This window comes from Hemibagrus wyckioides, linkage group LG26, assembly GCF_019097595.1.
Source record: "Hemibagrus wyckioides isolate EC202008001 linkage group LG26, SWU_Hwy_1.0, whole genome shotgun sequence".
NCBI classification, from domain to species: Eukaryota; Metazoa; Chordata; class Actinopteri; order Siluriformes; family Bagridae; genus Hemibagrus; species Hemibagrus wyckioides.
In genome coordinates, this window is record NC_080735.1 from 21,573,782 (window position 1) to 21,590,754 (window position 16,973).

General features: G+C 40.9%; 1 protein-coding gene across 1 annotated transcript in view; it reads right to left on the reverse strand.

The window, feature by feature from the left end:
• Positions 1 to 1,178: 1,178 nt before the first annotated feature.
• LOC131347123 (putative leucine-rich repeat-containing protein DDB_G0290503) overlaps positions 1,179 to 16,973 on the reverse strand; it is a 37,551-nt gene continuing 21,756 nt past the window's right edge. Inside the window, exons 26-45 of the mRNA XM_058381020.1 lie at positions 16,873 to 16,959; positions 16,670 to 16,750; positions 16,500 to 16,568; positions 16,307 to 16,396; positions 16,154 to 16,231; positions 15,246 to 15,335; positions 15,046 to 15,135; positions 14,870 to 14,959; positions 14,628 to 14,690; positions 14,483 to 14,545; positions 13,990 to 14,052; positions 13,837 to 13,899; positions 5,024 to 5,086; positions 3,946 to 4,017; positions 3,790 to 3,852; positions 3,633 to 3,704; positions 3,145 to 3,207; positions 2,966 to 3,037; positions 2,276 to 2,311; positions 1,179 to 1,835 (exon numbers count right to left, since the gene is read on the reverse strand). Coding sequence (XP_058237003.1) covers positions 1,282 to 1,835; positions 2,276 to 2,311; positions 2,966 to 3,037; positions 3,145 to 3,207; positions 3,633 to 3,704; positions 3,790 to 3,852; positions 3,946 to 4,017; positions 5,024 to 5,086; positions 13,837 to 13,899; positions 13,990 to 14,052; positions 14,483 to 14,545; positions 14,628 to 14,690; positions 14,870 to 14,959; positions 15,046 to 15,135; positions 15,246 to 15,335; positions 16,154 to 16,231; positions 16,307 to 16,396; positions 16,500 to 16,568; positions 16,670 to 16,750; positions 16,873 to 16,959 — 1,922 coding nt within the window. The 3' untranslated portion in view covers positions 1,179 to 1,281. The remainder of the gene's footprint in view (positions 1,836 to 2,275; positions 2,312 to 2,965; positions 3,038 to 3,144; positions 3,208 to 3,632; positions 3,705 to 3,789; positions 3,853 to 3,945; positions 4,018 to 5,023; positions 5,087 to 13,836; positions 13,900 to 13,989; positions 14,053 to 14,482; positions 14,546 to 14,627; positions 14,691 to 14,869; positions 14,960 to 15,045; positions 15,136 to 15,245; positions 15,336 to 16,153; positions 16,232 to 16,306; positions 16,397 to 16,499; positions 16,569 to 16,669; positions 16,751 to 16,872; positions 16,960 to 16,973) is intronic.

A 16,973-nucleotide genomic window follows, 5' to 3' on the forward strand; every position in this document is an offset into this window, starting at 1 on the left:
CATCTTATCTCATCTCATCATCTTATCTCATCTCATATCACCTCATCTTGTTTAAATCTAATCTAATTTCATCTAATCTCATCTCATCATCTCATCTCATATCATGATTTCATCTCATCATATCTTATCTCATCTCATATATTTATATATTATTTCATCTTATCATCTCATCTAATCTCATTATCTCATCACATCTCATCTCATTTTATATAATTTAATCTAATCTCATCTCATCATCTCATCTAATTTCATCTCATCTTATTTTATCTAATCTCAGCTCATCTAATATCATCTAATTTGATTTATTAAGACACATAAGTATTCCTATAAAGAAAAGTGTCCTCGTGGAAACAGTAAATAAACCCTGATGAGCTGCTGTCCACTCTTTCATCTACAGAGTGTCTGAAAGGTCAGGAAGCAGCAGGAAGGTGATGATAGAGCAGCAGTGATGATGAAGGTGAACATGTAGCACGGGTGCACACACTTTCATCTCATCTGTGTTCTAGAATTCTTCACTTTGTTTTTGGAATGCTGCCCTGGAGGAGAAATGTTCCTCGGCAGTTTATTATTGTATGAGACACTAAAATTGATTAACCATAAAAAGACGATTTAGACTTTAGACGATTAGGACATGTGACCATCTTCAGTAACCTCTGTAAAATTCTGTAGTTTGTGCTGTGATATATTTTTATGCTCTAATATCTTCTGAATGGACTAGTGGTAAAATCTCCCGTGAGTGAATTCTGGGAAGAACCCTCTCTCCAAGCCAAGTTTACTGGGGCGGCCTGACACGAAGCTTTTATTAAAAACACGATTGTCTGTGTTGCGTGAGCGAGTGCAGAAGCTTGTGTCGAGTCAGCAGCAGTTTGAGGAAGAACAACAGCTCTGGGAATTTCCTCATCAGATTGTGAGGTTTAACACGACACAATAAACTCAACTCCATTTATACGGATTAATGTGGCAGTTCTTTATTATACGCTGCTTTGGTTCCAGTGTAGGATTATATTCCAACAGGTTTGGTTCCACATGTAAACCAGTTGTCTAGCACTTAGCTAATCAGCTTGGTTAACTTGCTAATACTACCACACATGGGGTGTGTCTAATATTTACTTTCTTTGCTTTAATTCTGCTGCCTCAGGTTCTACCACAGATAGAAACAAAACACAAAGAAACACAAAGAAAGCAAAACAGATTTTTTTTAATTTCAGGAAATAATGCAAAAGTTACAAGGGTATAATCTGTGTCTGTGTGTCTGTGTGTGTGTGTGTGTGTGTGTGTGTACTAGTTAGGAAGCCAATGTGGGAAGCCAGTATCCAGCAGCTCTATGGGCCAGTCTGCTGGACCCTCTTGACCGCAGGTAGCCACAAAGGGGTAGAGCTTCTCTGTGAAGCGGTTCCCTCTGAAGACGCCGAGGGCTGTTCTGGTTTCAGAGTTGTAGAAGGCTACCTCTCCATGGAAGAAGTCGATCAGGACCCCGATGATGTTGAGTTGGTTGGTAAGGTGGATCACGAAAGCTTCTTCTGTTAGCAGATAGAGCTGCCTGTTCCCTTTCTGGATGACCCAGTATCCATAACTGGGCCTGAAGTCGATCCTTCCTTTCCTGGGTGCAGATTCAGCCGCTACACCCACTGTGAAGCAGGAGCGATCTTTCACCTGTACCTCCCAGTACGGCCTGCCGCCAGTGAAGCCCGTTCCTGCGAGGGCGCCGATCACGGTGTCGTAGCGTCTCAGGTTGTCGGGTCGCACGATGGAGTACTGAACACCACGCACTGACTGCCGGTCATCAGAGATAAGGAGTCTACTGTGAGCCGTGTTGGGGTCAAACTGCAGAGAATCTGAGGGCACAAGGGTTAAAGCTTACAGTTGACTTCCAGTTCACTAGGTTAGATGTGTGGCCTCGGTGTCCAGGTAAAGTGGGCGTGGCCCAAACTAGACTTACATAAAGCCATTCAGTTTAGAAACTGATGTAGAATGTTAATGTAAGCTGATTGTAGAAACTCGTACATTATTCAACACGTTTGTCAGTCAGTGCATAGATGTGTGTTTATTATTATTATTATTATTATTATTATTATTAAAAATGATCCCTCAGACCTGAGGAACCAGACTGATGAAAGTTACTGTTACTGAGAAATAACTCAATAAAACACTAACACTGATCAATGATCCAGTAATCCCAGACTGTTTACACCATGCATATTATTATTATTATTATTATTATTATTATTATTATTAAAAATGATTAAAACAGCTGTAATGTTGAATCTTGACTTACTGATGGTGACTTGGGGTTTGGGCGTGACTGGCGGTTCTGTGCAGAGGAAATGAAAAGAACAAGACAAGCAATTAACGCGCTTCAAAGTGCTTCAACCAGTTAAACCAGTGAAATGATACCAGCACATTGGTCCACAGATATACACCAATCAGCTATAACATCATGACCAGTGCCAGGTGAAGTGAATAAGACTGATGATCTCCTCATCATGGCACCTGTTAGTGGGTGGGATATATTAGGCAGCAGGTGAACATTTTGTCCTCAAAGTTGATGTTAGAAGCAGGAAAAATGGACAAGAGTAAGGATTTGAGCGAGTTTGACCAAAAGGACCAAATTGTGATGGCTAGACCACTGGATCAGAGCATCTGCAAAACTGCAGCACTTATGGGGTGTTCCCGGTCAGTGGTCAGTATCTATCAAAGGTATCCTTCAAGTCCTGTAAGTATCCATGGAGGCTCCACCTGGCAACTTACAGGACTTGGTGCCAGATACCACAGCACACCTTCAGGGACCTAGTGGAGTCCATCATGCCTTGACAGGTCAGGGCTGTTTTGGCAGCCAATATTTGGCAAGTGATCATGATGTTATAGCTGATCGGTGTATGCTGCTTATGCTGCTTATTCATGTAAACAAATAGCATTAATTCCTGAGAGTAATGAAATGTGATGAATTTGAGGTAAAGTGTCTCACTCTCCAGATCCTTTAACTGTTTTTTTAGTTTGGTCACATCTTCTTGCAGATTCTCCTTCTCAGCAAGCAGCTCTATAGAGAAGAAGGAAAATAAAGGCTTAATGTGATGTGTGTCATAAACCAGAAACTGCTTTTAATAGAGAAAAAAGTTCTTCAGAAGCCAGAAATAGAATTCTCACTGTTGTTTTCTCTCTTCAGCTCTGAGATCTCCTTCTCCGTTTGCCTCAGCTGATCTTCACTTTCTGTTTGGAAGACAATCAAACACAGTCTTTCTGTGAGAAGAAGTACTCAGTGTGACAGGAAATCAGGAGTCAGGAGCTTGGCTATGAACTTGTACAACATCTGGAAATCAGAGCTACCTGAACCCCAGACTGTGGATTAATGATACCTCAAGATGGATTCTAATCACATCCTGATCCTTCTGAAGACTCCAGAGTTTCAGAGTGTGGAAGTGGAGGAGAAATTCTTCTCTACAACTAAATGCTCTCTGAATCCAAACTTTATTATCTGTTAGCAGTAAATAAAATCAACTAGACTTACAATTAATTTCCAGCCAGTTATTTACAATGGACTTTGTTTAACAAATCATCCTTCAGTTTAATTATCTAAAGGAACTGAATGAAGGTAATGAAGTGAGATGAAAGTGAGGGAGTGTAAAGTGTCTCACTCTCCAGGGCTTTTACTCGGTTGTTCAGTTTCTTCACATCTCCATGTAGACGCTCGTTCTCACTCGTCACGTCTCCAGAGAACATGGAAAAGAAAGTGTTAATGGACTGGAGACAACAAATGATGTGGAAATAACCAAAGAAACCTCAAGCTCTCACCAGCATTCTTCTCCTTCAGGTCTGAAAGTTCCTTCTCCTTTTGCTTCAGCTGATCTTCTAGCTCTGTTTGGAAGAGAATGACGTCAAACATGATAAACATGTAAAAGAATTTAGATTAGTGATAAAATGAGCTGAAGATGACTTCATGAGTCTCACTCTTTGTTCCCTTGAGCTGCTCATTCAGCGTGGCCAGATGATCACGCAGATTCTTGTTCTCCTGTTTCACATCTACAGGAACCACAGAAGATAAAGACTTAACAAACAAGAGCTTTGATATACTATGTGTCTGAAAGTCAGGAACAAACAGAAAGATGTGAGTAAACATCTACAAAATACGCCTCTGCAGCAGTGGAGTCTACAGTGTAAGCCTGAAATACTACAGGAATTTCCTTCTCCTTCTGCTTCAGCTGATCTTCTTCTGAAAGAGTCAAATCCATGCCTCCTCCTGATGAGTCTTTAATATATTGTGACAAATCACTGACAACTGAAGGAGGACTAAAGATACCGCAAGCCAGATCACAGGCACCTCGAGGTGGGGCAGTAACACCTTAGCATAACATCTAAACATCTGAACCTGCAGAACATCATCAAGTGATTATACCCTGGAACCATGAGGTCAATTGGAGATATCTCCTGCTGGATTGATCACTGGAGACACTTCAACACTAACACTTCAAGGTAAACTCTCATTACAAAACCTTTTTAAACGGACTAATGATATTTTTGGAACAGATTAAGAATAGCTCAGGGTAAGTAAGATGGAAACTGATGATGATCCCTCAGACCTGAGGAACCAGACTGATGATCCCTCAGACCTGAAGAACCAGACTGAAGATCCTCAGACCTGAGGAACCAGACTGAAGATCCCTCAGACTCGAGGAAACGGAATGATGGTCCCTTAGACCTGAGGAACCAGACTGATGATCCCTCAGACCTGAAGAACCAGAGTGATGATCTTTCAGACCTGCGGAACCAGACTGATGATCCCTCAGACCTGAGGAACCAGACTGATGATCCCTCAGACCTGAGGAACCAGACTGATGATCCCTCAGACCTGAGGAACCAGACTGATGAAAGTTACTGTTACTGAGAAATAACTCAATAAAACACTAACACTGATCAATGATCCAGTAATCCCAGACTGTTTACACCATGCATCAAATCAATCCTACTAATCCCTAAAGTTCTCATGCAGACACACTGTTCTGTTCTGAGGGTGATGGAGATCTCTCACCTTCATTAGTGTTCCTCAGTTCTGAAAGTTCCTTCTCCTTCTGCCTCAGCTGCTTTTGGAGTTCTGTTTGGAAGAAAATAATGTGATAATCAAATCCATGACCTTTACATTCATCAGTAGATACACACATATTTTACAAATGAATTAGAACTCCATTATATTGGCAAAAGTTTTGGGATGTCTGCCTTTCCATGCACATGAACTTTAATGACATCCCATTCTTGATCAGTAGGGTTTAATATGGAGTTGTCCTGCAGATAGAACAGCTTCAACTCTTCTGGGAAGGCTTTCCACAAGGTTTAGGAGTGTGTTTATGGGAATTTTTGACCATTCCTCTAGAAGCACATTTGTGAGGTCAGACACTGATGTTGGACGAGAAGGTCTGGCTCACAGTCTCCATTCTAATTCATCCCAAAGGTGTTCTATGGGGTTGAGGTCAGGACTCTGTGCAGGCCAATCAAGTTCCTCCACACCAAACTCACTCATCCATGTCTTTATGGACCTTGCTTTGGTCACTGGTGTGCAGTCATGTTGGAACAGGAAGGGGTCATCCCCAAACTGTTCCCACAAAGAGCATGAAATTGTCCAAAATGTCTTGGTATGAAGCTGAAGCATTAAGAGTTCCTTTCACTGGAACTAAGGGTCCGAGCCCAACCCCTGAAAAACAACACCACACCATAACCCCCCTCCATCAAACTTTACACTTGGCACAATGCAGTCAGGTAAGTACCGTTCTCCTGGCAATTGCCAAACCCAGACTCGTCCATCGGATTGCCAGACACTGCTCTAGAGTCCAGTGTAAAACTCCACTGCAGTTTTACACCACTGCATCCCACCCTCTGCATTACACTTGGTGATGTAAGGTTTGGATGCAGCTGCTTGGCCATGAAAACTCATTCCACGAAGCTCTCTACACACTGTTATTGTGCTAATCTGAAGGCCACATGAAGTTTGGAGGTCAGTAGCTATAGACTCTGCAGAAAGTTGGCAATTTCCGCACACTGTGAACCTCAGCATGTGCTGACCCCAATCTGTACATCTTACTCAAGTAAGATGAAATCTGAACCTTTTCCAAACCCTCTGAGATAAAAGATAATTTAGATATGGGTCTATAGTTATTCAGATCATGCTAATCAAGATGATGCTTTTTTAACAGTGCTTGGACTATAGCACGTTTAAAAGAAACTGGTACAATTCCATATTTTGAGGAGCTATTAATAATAGCAGTAACAACTGGACTTAAGGCTGGAAAAACCACTTTGGAAAACTGAGAAGGCAGAACATCAGAGTGACAAAATGAGGGCTTCATACTAAGGACAATATCATGGAGCTGTGAAGGTGACACAGGTTAGAAAAGAGATAGGGAGCTCAGATGAAAAGCCATTCAGATCTGTGATTTTACCTGGTCTACCACTTCGTGGACTGAGTTGCTGTTGTTCCCAATTGCTTCCACTTTGTTATATTACCACAGTTGACTGTGGAATATTTAGTACTGAGGAAATGTCATGAATGGATTAATTATACAGGTGGAAACCTTTGAGGGTACCATGCAGTGGCGGACTGGCCATCTGGAGCATGGTTCCAGACCGCTGGCCAAGGTGGGCCGGCCCAGTCAGTATGCAAAAATATTTTAAAAAATGACGGAAACCATAATATTGCATCTCTTTTTTACGCAGATGGATGAGTGCGTTAATCACACCACCGACAACGAGCGTGTGTTTGTGTGCATGCAAATGTACTGCCCTCCCTCCCTATTAATTAGTTTGGTCTATTCCATACGTGTTCTGAAACACGCCCCCTTCACTTCAAATTTACCGAGGGAGAGATATTGACCCTTGCGTGATACAACGAATTTCTCTGAGTAAATAATTAATAATACTTTCAGTGGATGAAAAGGGGGGAAAAAGAAAAGGTGGAGCTGAAAAGTTACGCAAAAAGAAGAAAAAAGCTTTAGAGGCAGATGCTGTGAAATGTTTCAGATTAACAGATTATGCTTTTGGGAAGTTGCAGTTCCGCAGGGTCAGTGATGATGAACCAGGGCCTGCAGATGATGACCAACACCTCTCCCCTTCTCTACCCGAGCGAAAAGGATGAACACTGAACAGGTAAACTGGAATAAAATCAGTAGCAGCCTTAGCTCGCTCTAATAAGCTAGTTACTCATTTTAATTATTATGGTAATCAATATTAATTCAAAATAATGCTGAGAAATTAGCTCCTAACTCAATGCAGTAAGTATAAATTTACAATAATAAACCTTAATGAATTACATTGTTTTCTTTTAAAAATGAGTAGCATTGGCTCCTTGTTGTATATTTATCTTTTACTTAATAATGACAATTTTAGTGAGACTCTAATTTGATAATTTCTGTGTTAAAGAGGAGAGAAATGTAAATTTTCTATTAACATTTGTAGATTTTGTACCTATGACCATTGCAGATAGAACCAACACGTCCTATTTAATATTTTATGAACATTAATATTATTTGCCTTTTTGCATTTTAGGGCTAGCTAACACTGTTCCAACTCACAGATTATCCTATTTTTTAACTGCACCTATATAAAATAAAATTGCAAACAGCATTATTATTATTATTTTATTATTATTATTATTATTATTATTATTATTATTATTATTATTATGACGAAAATGTTTTAACAGAAATCAGAAAATTTGTTTTAGTAACCTGATTAACATAAAACTAGATGATAGTGAATGCACAGCCAGCACCTTTGACCTTTGCTAGGACTGTTAAATATAAGATCTCTGTCAACTAAAGCACTTATAATTAATGAGCTGATTACTGATCAGGAGTTCAGCGTTCTTTGTTTAACAGAAACATGGATTAAACAAAACGAGTACGTAGCATTAAATGAAGCTTGTCCACCTGGTTTTTGCTATATACATCAACCGCGTCTAACAGGCAGGGGAGGAGGTGTCGCAGTTATTCATGATAATAAGCTAAGCACCACACAAAAACCCAGACATCAGTTCAACACATTCGAAGTTCTTTATACTAACCTAACGTATGCAGCTACAGATAATAAGTTCACAGAGTCAATTCCACTAATTGTTATTTACAGACCCCCAGGGCCATACTCTGAATTCCTCAGTGAATCTGGAGATTTTACTTCAAACCTTGTTGTTTCTTTAGACAAAGCATTAATAGTAGGAGACTTCAACATTCATTTTGATAAACCAGAAGACCCTCTGAGAACAGCAGGTGTGTCCATCTTAGATTCATTAGGTGTTAATCAAAATGTAATAGGACCCACTCATAATGGAGGTCACACTCTGGATCTCATTTTTACATTCGGATTAAATATAGAAAACATAGTCACTCTTCCACAGTCGGAAGCTCTCAGATCATTATCTAGTTTCATTTAGAATGCGTCTTAGTCACGAGATGCGCAACTTGCCACATTACCGTATGAAGCGTATATTTACGTCTCCTACTGCAGAGAGATTTACCGATAGTCTCCCAGAATTATCACACATGATTGGTTCACCTTCTGACCCTACAGAACTTGACCAGGTGACTGATTACTTGGAGTCAATGTTTCGGAACACCCTAGACACTGTAGCTCCACTTAAATGGAAAATAATTAAAGACAAGAAACTAGCACCCTGGAACAACAACCACACACGAGCTTTAAAACTATCAGCTAGGAAACTAGAGCGTAAATGGCGTCAATCTAAATTAGCAGTATTCCAGATTGCGTGGAAGGAAAGCCTTCTGAGATACAGAAATTCTTTTAGAGCTGATAGATCAGCGTATCTCTCTGCCCTAATCGAAGATAACAAAAACAATCCAAAATTTTTATTTAGCACTGTAGCAAAACTAACTAGGAGTAAAACCACTGTAGAAAAGCGCACACCATCTACATTCAGCAGCAATGACTTCATGAATTGTTTTCAATGAAAAAATTGACAATATCAGGCAAAAAAATCAGACTATTAATTTAAAACCAAATTATTTGATAGATAATCCTTTAGATAATATAACTATTTCTGATCAGAGCTTAGAGTGCTTCACTCCACTTCAAGAGCCTGATCTAATTTCACTAATTTCTTCTTCAAAATCTTCTACCTGCATCCTAGATCCTTTACCCACATCTTTCCTTAAACAGATATTACCAGTAGCTACTGAACCCCTTCTAAAAATCATTAATTCTTCCCTAAGCACTGGCTATGTGCCTAAATCTTTTAAGCTAGCAGTTATCAAACCCTTGATTAAAAAACCGGACCTCGACCCCGGTCAGCTGTCTAACTATAGACCGATATCAAACCTGCCCTTTATCTCCAAGATCCTAGAAAAGGCTGTAGCACAGCAGTTATGTTCAGACCTGCATAGAAATAACATTTATGAAATGTATCAGTCAGGATTTAGACCTCATCATAGCACAGAGACAGCACTGGTTAAAGTGGTCAATGACCTGTTACTGGCCTCTGATCAGGGTTGTGTCTCCTTACTGGTGTTACTGGATCTTAGTGCAGCTTTTGACACCATTGACCACACTGTTCTACTTGATAGACTAGAACATGTTGTTGGTGTTAAAGGAACAGCCCTCTCCTGGCTCAGGTCTTATCTGACTGACCGTTATCAGTTTGTAGATCTAGATTTTGACTTCTCCATGCATACCAAGGGTATGTTCGGTGTTCCACAAGGTTCTGTTTTAGGCCCACTGCTTTTCTCCCTATATATGCTACCCCTTGGTGCAATTATTCATAAACATGGTATTAGCTTCTACTGTTATGCAGATGACACACAGCTATATGTCTCAGCGAAGTCAGATGAGAGACACCAGCTTATTAAGATAGAAGAATGTGTAAAGGACATTAGACATTGGATGGCCACTAACTTCCTCCTGCTTAACTCGGACAAGACAGAGGTGCTTGGACCACAGGCAGTTAGAAGTGAGCTTTCTGATTACAGAGTAATGGTGGATGGTCTTTCTGTTTCATCTTGTCCAGCAGTAAAAGATCTTGGTGTGATTATTGACTCTGGTCTTTCGTTTGATGCTCATGTAGATAATATCACTCGGGTAGCCTTCTTCCATCTCAGAAATATTGCTAAGATAAGAAATATGATGTCGCTTCATGATGCAGAGAAACTAGTTCATGCTTTTGTTAGCTCTAGGTTGGATTATTGTAATGCCTTACTGTCTGGATGTTCCAGTAGGAGCAGAAACAATGTTTATGTTTGGATGCTGTCATCTTACCACCCTTGCAAGTCGCTCAAGTCACTGACTGTGAAGTGGTTGGTCGCTTTATGTCCCGGGAAGCCTTCATGTCTGTGACCTTCTGGCTCTCCCTTTTAGTTATGCTGTCATAGCTAGTCTTGCCAGAGTCCCTGCCTGCACTTTACACATAATCTACACTGTCTTAAACATCACATGATCAGAATCATACTTAATATCGTTCTCTTTCTCTTTCTGTCTTTCTCTGTCGAGCTATACACCCCACTACTGAGCTCCCACTGTTTGTCAGTTCCAGTGTGACCACTTCCCTACCCCTGGTCAGAGTCTCGTTGCTTGTTGGTGCCAACTGATGCCAACTGATGCTGTGGATGGATCTGTGTGGACCAGGAGACAGCCATGGACAGAGCCACTTGGGGACTTTCATACAGTCACAGATCTGCCATTACATAATAATGACCTTAGAAACTACACTGACCTAATTGTTCCTCATGGGCCATTGATTTCTGTTGTAGAAAGGACATTAATCAGTTACAGTTACATTTGAATTGAATTATTCATTCAGAATCAGGAAGATAGATGGAGCCAGATTGACCCAGAGTCAGGAAGCCACCACCAGCTTTGATTTCTTCAAAGTACCAAAATCAGAAGATCTAGAAATATTTCCAACCTCAACAAAATACTAGAAAAGCTTTGGTGCAAAAGGTTTTCTGCAGTAAAGATGTCACCAACAGAAGGTGGTTATCATACAGTGAGGAGAGCCATGCATTATACTGCTTTGTATGTATGGCATTTGCAAAGCCCACAGACACCAGCCCCTTTATATCTGGAATGGTAGACTGGAAGCATGTTCATCAAAGAATAGAAGAACATGAGAAGAGCAAAATGCACAGAGATTATGCTGAGGCATACTTTCTGAGGGCATCCAAAAGTAACATTGAGGGTTTGCTCATGGGGAGTCAGTTATCAGTTCACAGAGAACAAGTACGCAGGAGAAGGCAAATGCTAGAACGAATCATTGATGTTATTAAAGTCATTGGCAAAAGAGGGCTGAGTTACAGAGGCACTAAATCTGAAGCAGCATACATCCTTGATGATAGCAGTCTTGACCATAGTAATTTTTTAGAGATGGTCATCCTCTTGGGAAAATATGACATTTGTATGAATGAGCATCTTGTTGAGTGTATTAAGAAAAGCCAAGCACTCCACAAGTCTGTCAAGAGGGTGAAGAGGTGCTCTCATCACATTGTTGTCCAAAACTACTGTCAATAACATCATTACCACCATTCAGCAGACAATGCAAGCCACCATGGCTAGACAAAATGAGAAAGCAGGTATGTTTTCTGTGCAGATTGACACAACACAAGACATTACAACACAAGACCAGTGTTCTGTTATTGTCAGATATGTCAGTGATGACAACATCCATGAGAGGCTTGTTGCAGTGGTGAAATGTGAAGCATCCACAGGGCAGTACTTTGTCCAGGTGTTGACAGATGTTCTGGAAAGGATGAAGCTAGACTTGAGCAGTTGCATCAGCAATTCTACTGATAGAGCCGCTAGTATGCAGGGGAGGTATAAAGGCTTCAATGCATTGCTTTCTGCAAAATCTCCCAATCAGGTGCATGTATGGTGTTATGCTCATGTGTTGAACTTGGTCTTGGCAGACACTACAGAGAGCGTGTTGGCAAGTGGATCACTTTTTTCCCTTTTTTTTCCCCATAAAAGGTCAGATAAACTTCAACACAAATGCATGGGTAAGAGCACAAGGTTTCATTGAAGGTCTTCTAAAGTATGAGACCATCCTCACAGCCCAGATCTTCCTGAGGATATTTGATGTAACCTTCCCAGTGTCTAAATATCTGCAGACAAGTGGCTTGGATATCCTTGCTGCCCATCGTATGATTGTCTCCTCAGAGGAACAGCTGAAAAAAATGGCACAAGATTTTGATAGTGTCAAAGCAGCTGCAGACACATTTGTTCAGTGGGCCAATAGGAAGACACTGGAGCAGGATGCAGAAACAGACCTGGAACTGCAGGACACTCTGCCTCCAAAAAGGATACAGAGGAAGAAAACTATGCCTGGAGAGATGGCTCAACATGAACCTTTTTCTGATGTAGAGAGTGCATACAGGATTGAGGCCCATAATTTGATTACGGACACAGTAAATGAAAGCCTACATCAACGGTTTCTGTGTAATGGCACTTTGTATGCCGACGTGGCTCTTCTGGACCCTAAAAACTTTGACCAGATTACGGCCAACACCAGTGATCTTCCACAGACTGCACTTCAAGAACTAAGCAAATGCTTGCTAAGCAAAAGTTTGACAGTACAGCTACAGTGACCAATTTAAAAAGTGAGCTCTCAAGTCTGGCTAAACAGCTTGAAAGGAAAAGATCAACATTTGATGAATACACTATCAGGATAACAGAGGATGTGCCTGAAGAAGACGATGGTGTGGAGATTGTGAACGAGAGCTGCTCATCTTGCAAGAACTGTCCAGTGTGTTCTTACCGTATTCTTTGTCAATACAACCTATTGACCAATGCATACCCCATTTTGGGACATGCTTACAAGTTCTTACTTACACTCTCAGTCACCCGGGTAGCTTGCAAACGAAGCTTCTCCACTCTTAAATTCATAAAGAGTAGGCTCAGGAGCTCTCTCACACAACAGCATCTAGAAGCTTTCATGCTCATGGCTTCAGAAAGAGATGTTTTATTGGCCTTGGATAGTGATCAGATCATAGATGGCATTGCTGAGAGAAGTGAGCAACTACGGAAATTGCTCATCTAATTAAAAGGAAAAGAAGGTAGTCATTTTCAGATATAAGCTCTGCTTAACCCTACTTCTATGTTGTCTTGCGTACTTGATTTCTTTACACTAACAAATAATTTATAATAAATAATCACTAATCTGTTTTGTCTCCTTCACAGGAATCCTTTCATTATCATTATATCTTACACTGCATCAAGATGATACCCCCTGACTAGCTAAAATATTGTCTTTAAAGTTATATGTTGTTTGTCTTAATGTTCTTTCCTTTATTTCTTTGTTTTACAAATATGACCCAATACTGTATATGTTCAGTGATACTTCAAATAAATGTTTAAATAGCATTTATTCTGTATTGCGTTATATTTTTATGCTACTAAGTGGTGTTAAAAATTAGTCACCACATTAATGAGCCAATGTATTATGATGTGGGATGTGGTGGGCTACTGTGGGCCAGGAAGTCCAGGGCCAATTTTTGGTCCCAGTCCACCCCTGGTACCATGCTTGAATTCACTGAGCTCCTGAAAGCTTTCAGAGATGTGTGTAGAAGCAGTCTTGCATGCCTAGGTGCTGGATTTTATACACCTGTGGCCATGGAAGTGATTGGAACACCTGAATTCAATGATTTGGAGGGCTGTCCCAAAACTTTTGCCAATATAATGTATGTTGAAGGGTTTTTTTTGTTGTTGTTTAATTGTGATGATGGTCACGTTTTCATATTCCATCCTTGCTATCGCTCATCAGCAGGTACTTCCTGTTACCTGTCCAATTTTTCCTTCTGTGAGTGAAACCCAAGATATAAAAACTAAACTCAGCTAAAGGAGCAGCAGATCTCTCACCTGTGTTATTGTTCTCCAGGTCTGAGATTTCCGTCTCCTTCTTCTTCAGCTGATCTTTAAGCTCTGTTTGGGAGAAAATGATGAGAGAATGTTCACTTTAAATGAGAGAAAAAGTAGATGGATTGATGATAACGACTGAAAGAGCTATCTGACCTGCGTTATTGTCGTTCAGATTTGAGAGTTCATTCTTCTTTTTCTTCAGCTGCTTTTCAAGATCTGTTCAAGATAAAAGAAAAAATGAAGTGAAGATGAAATTCCTGTCAGTGTGGAACAGCAGCTGGACTGGAGACTGCAGCAGAACAGGAACCTGCAGCCTGGCACAGGAGGAAGGAGATTTCTGGAGGTCTGTAGTTTAATGTGTAAAACAGTGCTGGAATAGACAAAAACAAATCTCACAGATCACTAATAACCAGATAATACTGTTACCATGGATACATGGAGATACATGCTGACAGATCAGTAAGACCTCACAAGAGATCTGATTCAACCCTCAGACTGATTTAATAAAGATAGATAGATAGATAGATAGATAGATAGATAGATAGATAGATAGATAGATAGATAGATAGATAGATAGATAGATAGATAGATAGATAGATAGATAGATAGACAGATGTTGATGCTGATCTGGAAGGAGAGATCTCACCAGCTTTCTCCTGGTTCAGGTCTGAAATCTCCCTCTGCTTCTGCTTCAGCTGCTCCTCACACTCTGATTGAGGGAAAATCACAGCAGTGTAAATATGTCTCCGCTTCATTCAGAGAATAAAGCAGCAGTGAAGCAGATGTCTGACCTGTGTTACTGTTACTCAGGTCAGAGATGTCCTTCTCCTTCTTCTTCAGCTGCTTCTCCAGCTCTGTGTGAGGAGAAGATCACCAGAATTACAGCTCAGGATTGTTTGATGCTTTGGTATTAAAAAGATCGAAGAACAATAGAGGTGTCCAGTTGATTATTAGATTGCAGATGGTCAGAGGTTCTGGTCAGATAAAATAATATAATAAATAATAAGTACGTTAAAAAAAGCATGAAAAGTACCAGAGATGCGTTTCTGTGCAGCTCGAATATTCCGCCTTTGCTCTTCTCTTTGATTGTTCAACTGCGTATTCAGATCGGCTAATTTGTCGACTAACACACACACACACACACACACACATTTTTAATCCTTTGTTTTAGATGTTAATATTTTTGCTTCAGATCAATAAACCTCTTACTCAGTTTAATGTTTTCTTCGTCCAGTACCTCCAGTTCCTCTTTGGCCTCCTGCAGCTTGCGGTTCTTCTCAGTTAGTTGTTTCTGCAGCTCTGTGCCAAAGACAGTAAATCAACAAAACAAACAAACAACTGGACAAACAGCAGTGGGCGGAGCCTCGAGAGGAAGCAGAAACGATATTTTCTCCCCATTAGTTCTTCACCTGTGATCTGTGCAGCATTCTCTTTCCTCAGCTGCTTCAGCTCCTGCTCTTTCTCCTTCAGCTCCTGCTGAAGGTTGGAGATCTGGTTCTCTGTGGATTAGATGCAGAACACACACACACAAAAGCCCGTTAGATATCTGTCATCTCTGTTAGCTCGCTGCTGGAGTTTCATCAGATGATGGAGAGTGTGACAGAAAAGACTAGATGACTAAGCCAGCCTCGTCACGCTCATCTGAGGAAAACTGATGAGACAGGAATGTGTATGTTCACAGACAGACCAGGAGGGGGCGGAGTCTTACAGCTCTGACAGGGTTTAATCACACTGTAGTCCAGGATGATTGACAGGAGCAGGTTTCCATCTGTTTTGTTGTTGTTGAGCTGCGCACATCACTCTGACTTCCATGTTCCACCTCACAGATGACTGGGTCTGACTCAAGATGTCCAGACAAACTCACTAATTAAAAGTGAACTGATGTATTTTTTACTGCTGTTTTTTACCTCAGTTCCTACTTGACCCTGAAGATCCTCTTCCTCACTTCCTGGTTTCCTGTCTTCCATCTTCTGTCGCACTTCCTGCTATCCCTCAGCATGTGCTTCAGACTGAACAACCTGCCATTTTCTACCCTGATGAACTTCTTGCTTTCCTGCTTCTAGTTTTTCAGCCTTCCTTTTGACTCTGCTGCGTTCCTGCTGTATTTTTCCCACTTCCTTCTTCATCTCAGTCCATGCACCACCCTGAGGAACCTTATTCTCTCCTTCTACCTACTTTTCCTTAGAATCTGCACCAGAGTTTCTTGTGAAGACCCTAATTAACTGCTGTGTTCTATCCTCATGTTTTTGTCTGATCTTCACATCGTCTGGTCTGATCTGTTCTTCAGGAATGATTATTTTCTGATCTTCACACTTACTGAGCTGGTCCGTTCCACATCCGCTGCTCTTCAGGTAAGCAATCTCTTTATTCTTCTCTTCGATCACCTTCTCCAAACCTGAAAAACATTCAGATTGTTTTATTCAGTCTGTGTTTCAGTTCAGAGAGTCACGTGATTTCTGCTGGAACTGACCTGCTGTCTTCTCCTGCTGCTCCTCCTCAAGCCTCGCTAGAGCTTTATTCAACTTAGCCACTTCCTCCTTCAGGAAGATCACCTGGATGGCTGAGAGGGAAGGAGAGAGAGAGAGAGAGAGAGAGTTAAAAATCACTGCTTTCTCTTACCAAAAGCATAATAATAATAATAATAATAATAATAATACACTCACACAGTGAAGCTTTCTCGTTTCCGCTGGCCGACAGTTGGGTCAACAAATCCTCCATCTCCTCCTCTAGTTCTGGACTCACACACACACACACACACACAGACTTTTTTTCACTTTTATCTGATTTTTAACCTTTTTCTTTTTCTTTCTGATAAAGTAATGATGAAACTCACGGTTAATCTTGGCTAAATAGTCTTGGATGTGTTCCTCCTGCTTCCTGTTCACCTTCCTCAAATCCTCCAGTAACCTCTGAACTGCAGAGCAGAAGAAAATGAAATGATTGACATCCCTGACACGCCCGCTCTCAAACACTACCCTACAAACAGCAGTCCAGATGTTCTACACAGCCTAGTGAAGGAAGCTGCCTCCTGCTTACGCTGCAGAGATTCTTTCCTCCACTTCCTGATATTCTTCTTGGCCTGCTCGAGCTCTGCTATCTTCTCTTCCAGTCTCTGCTTCAGCTCTGGAACAGAAAGA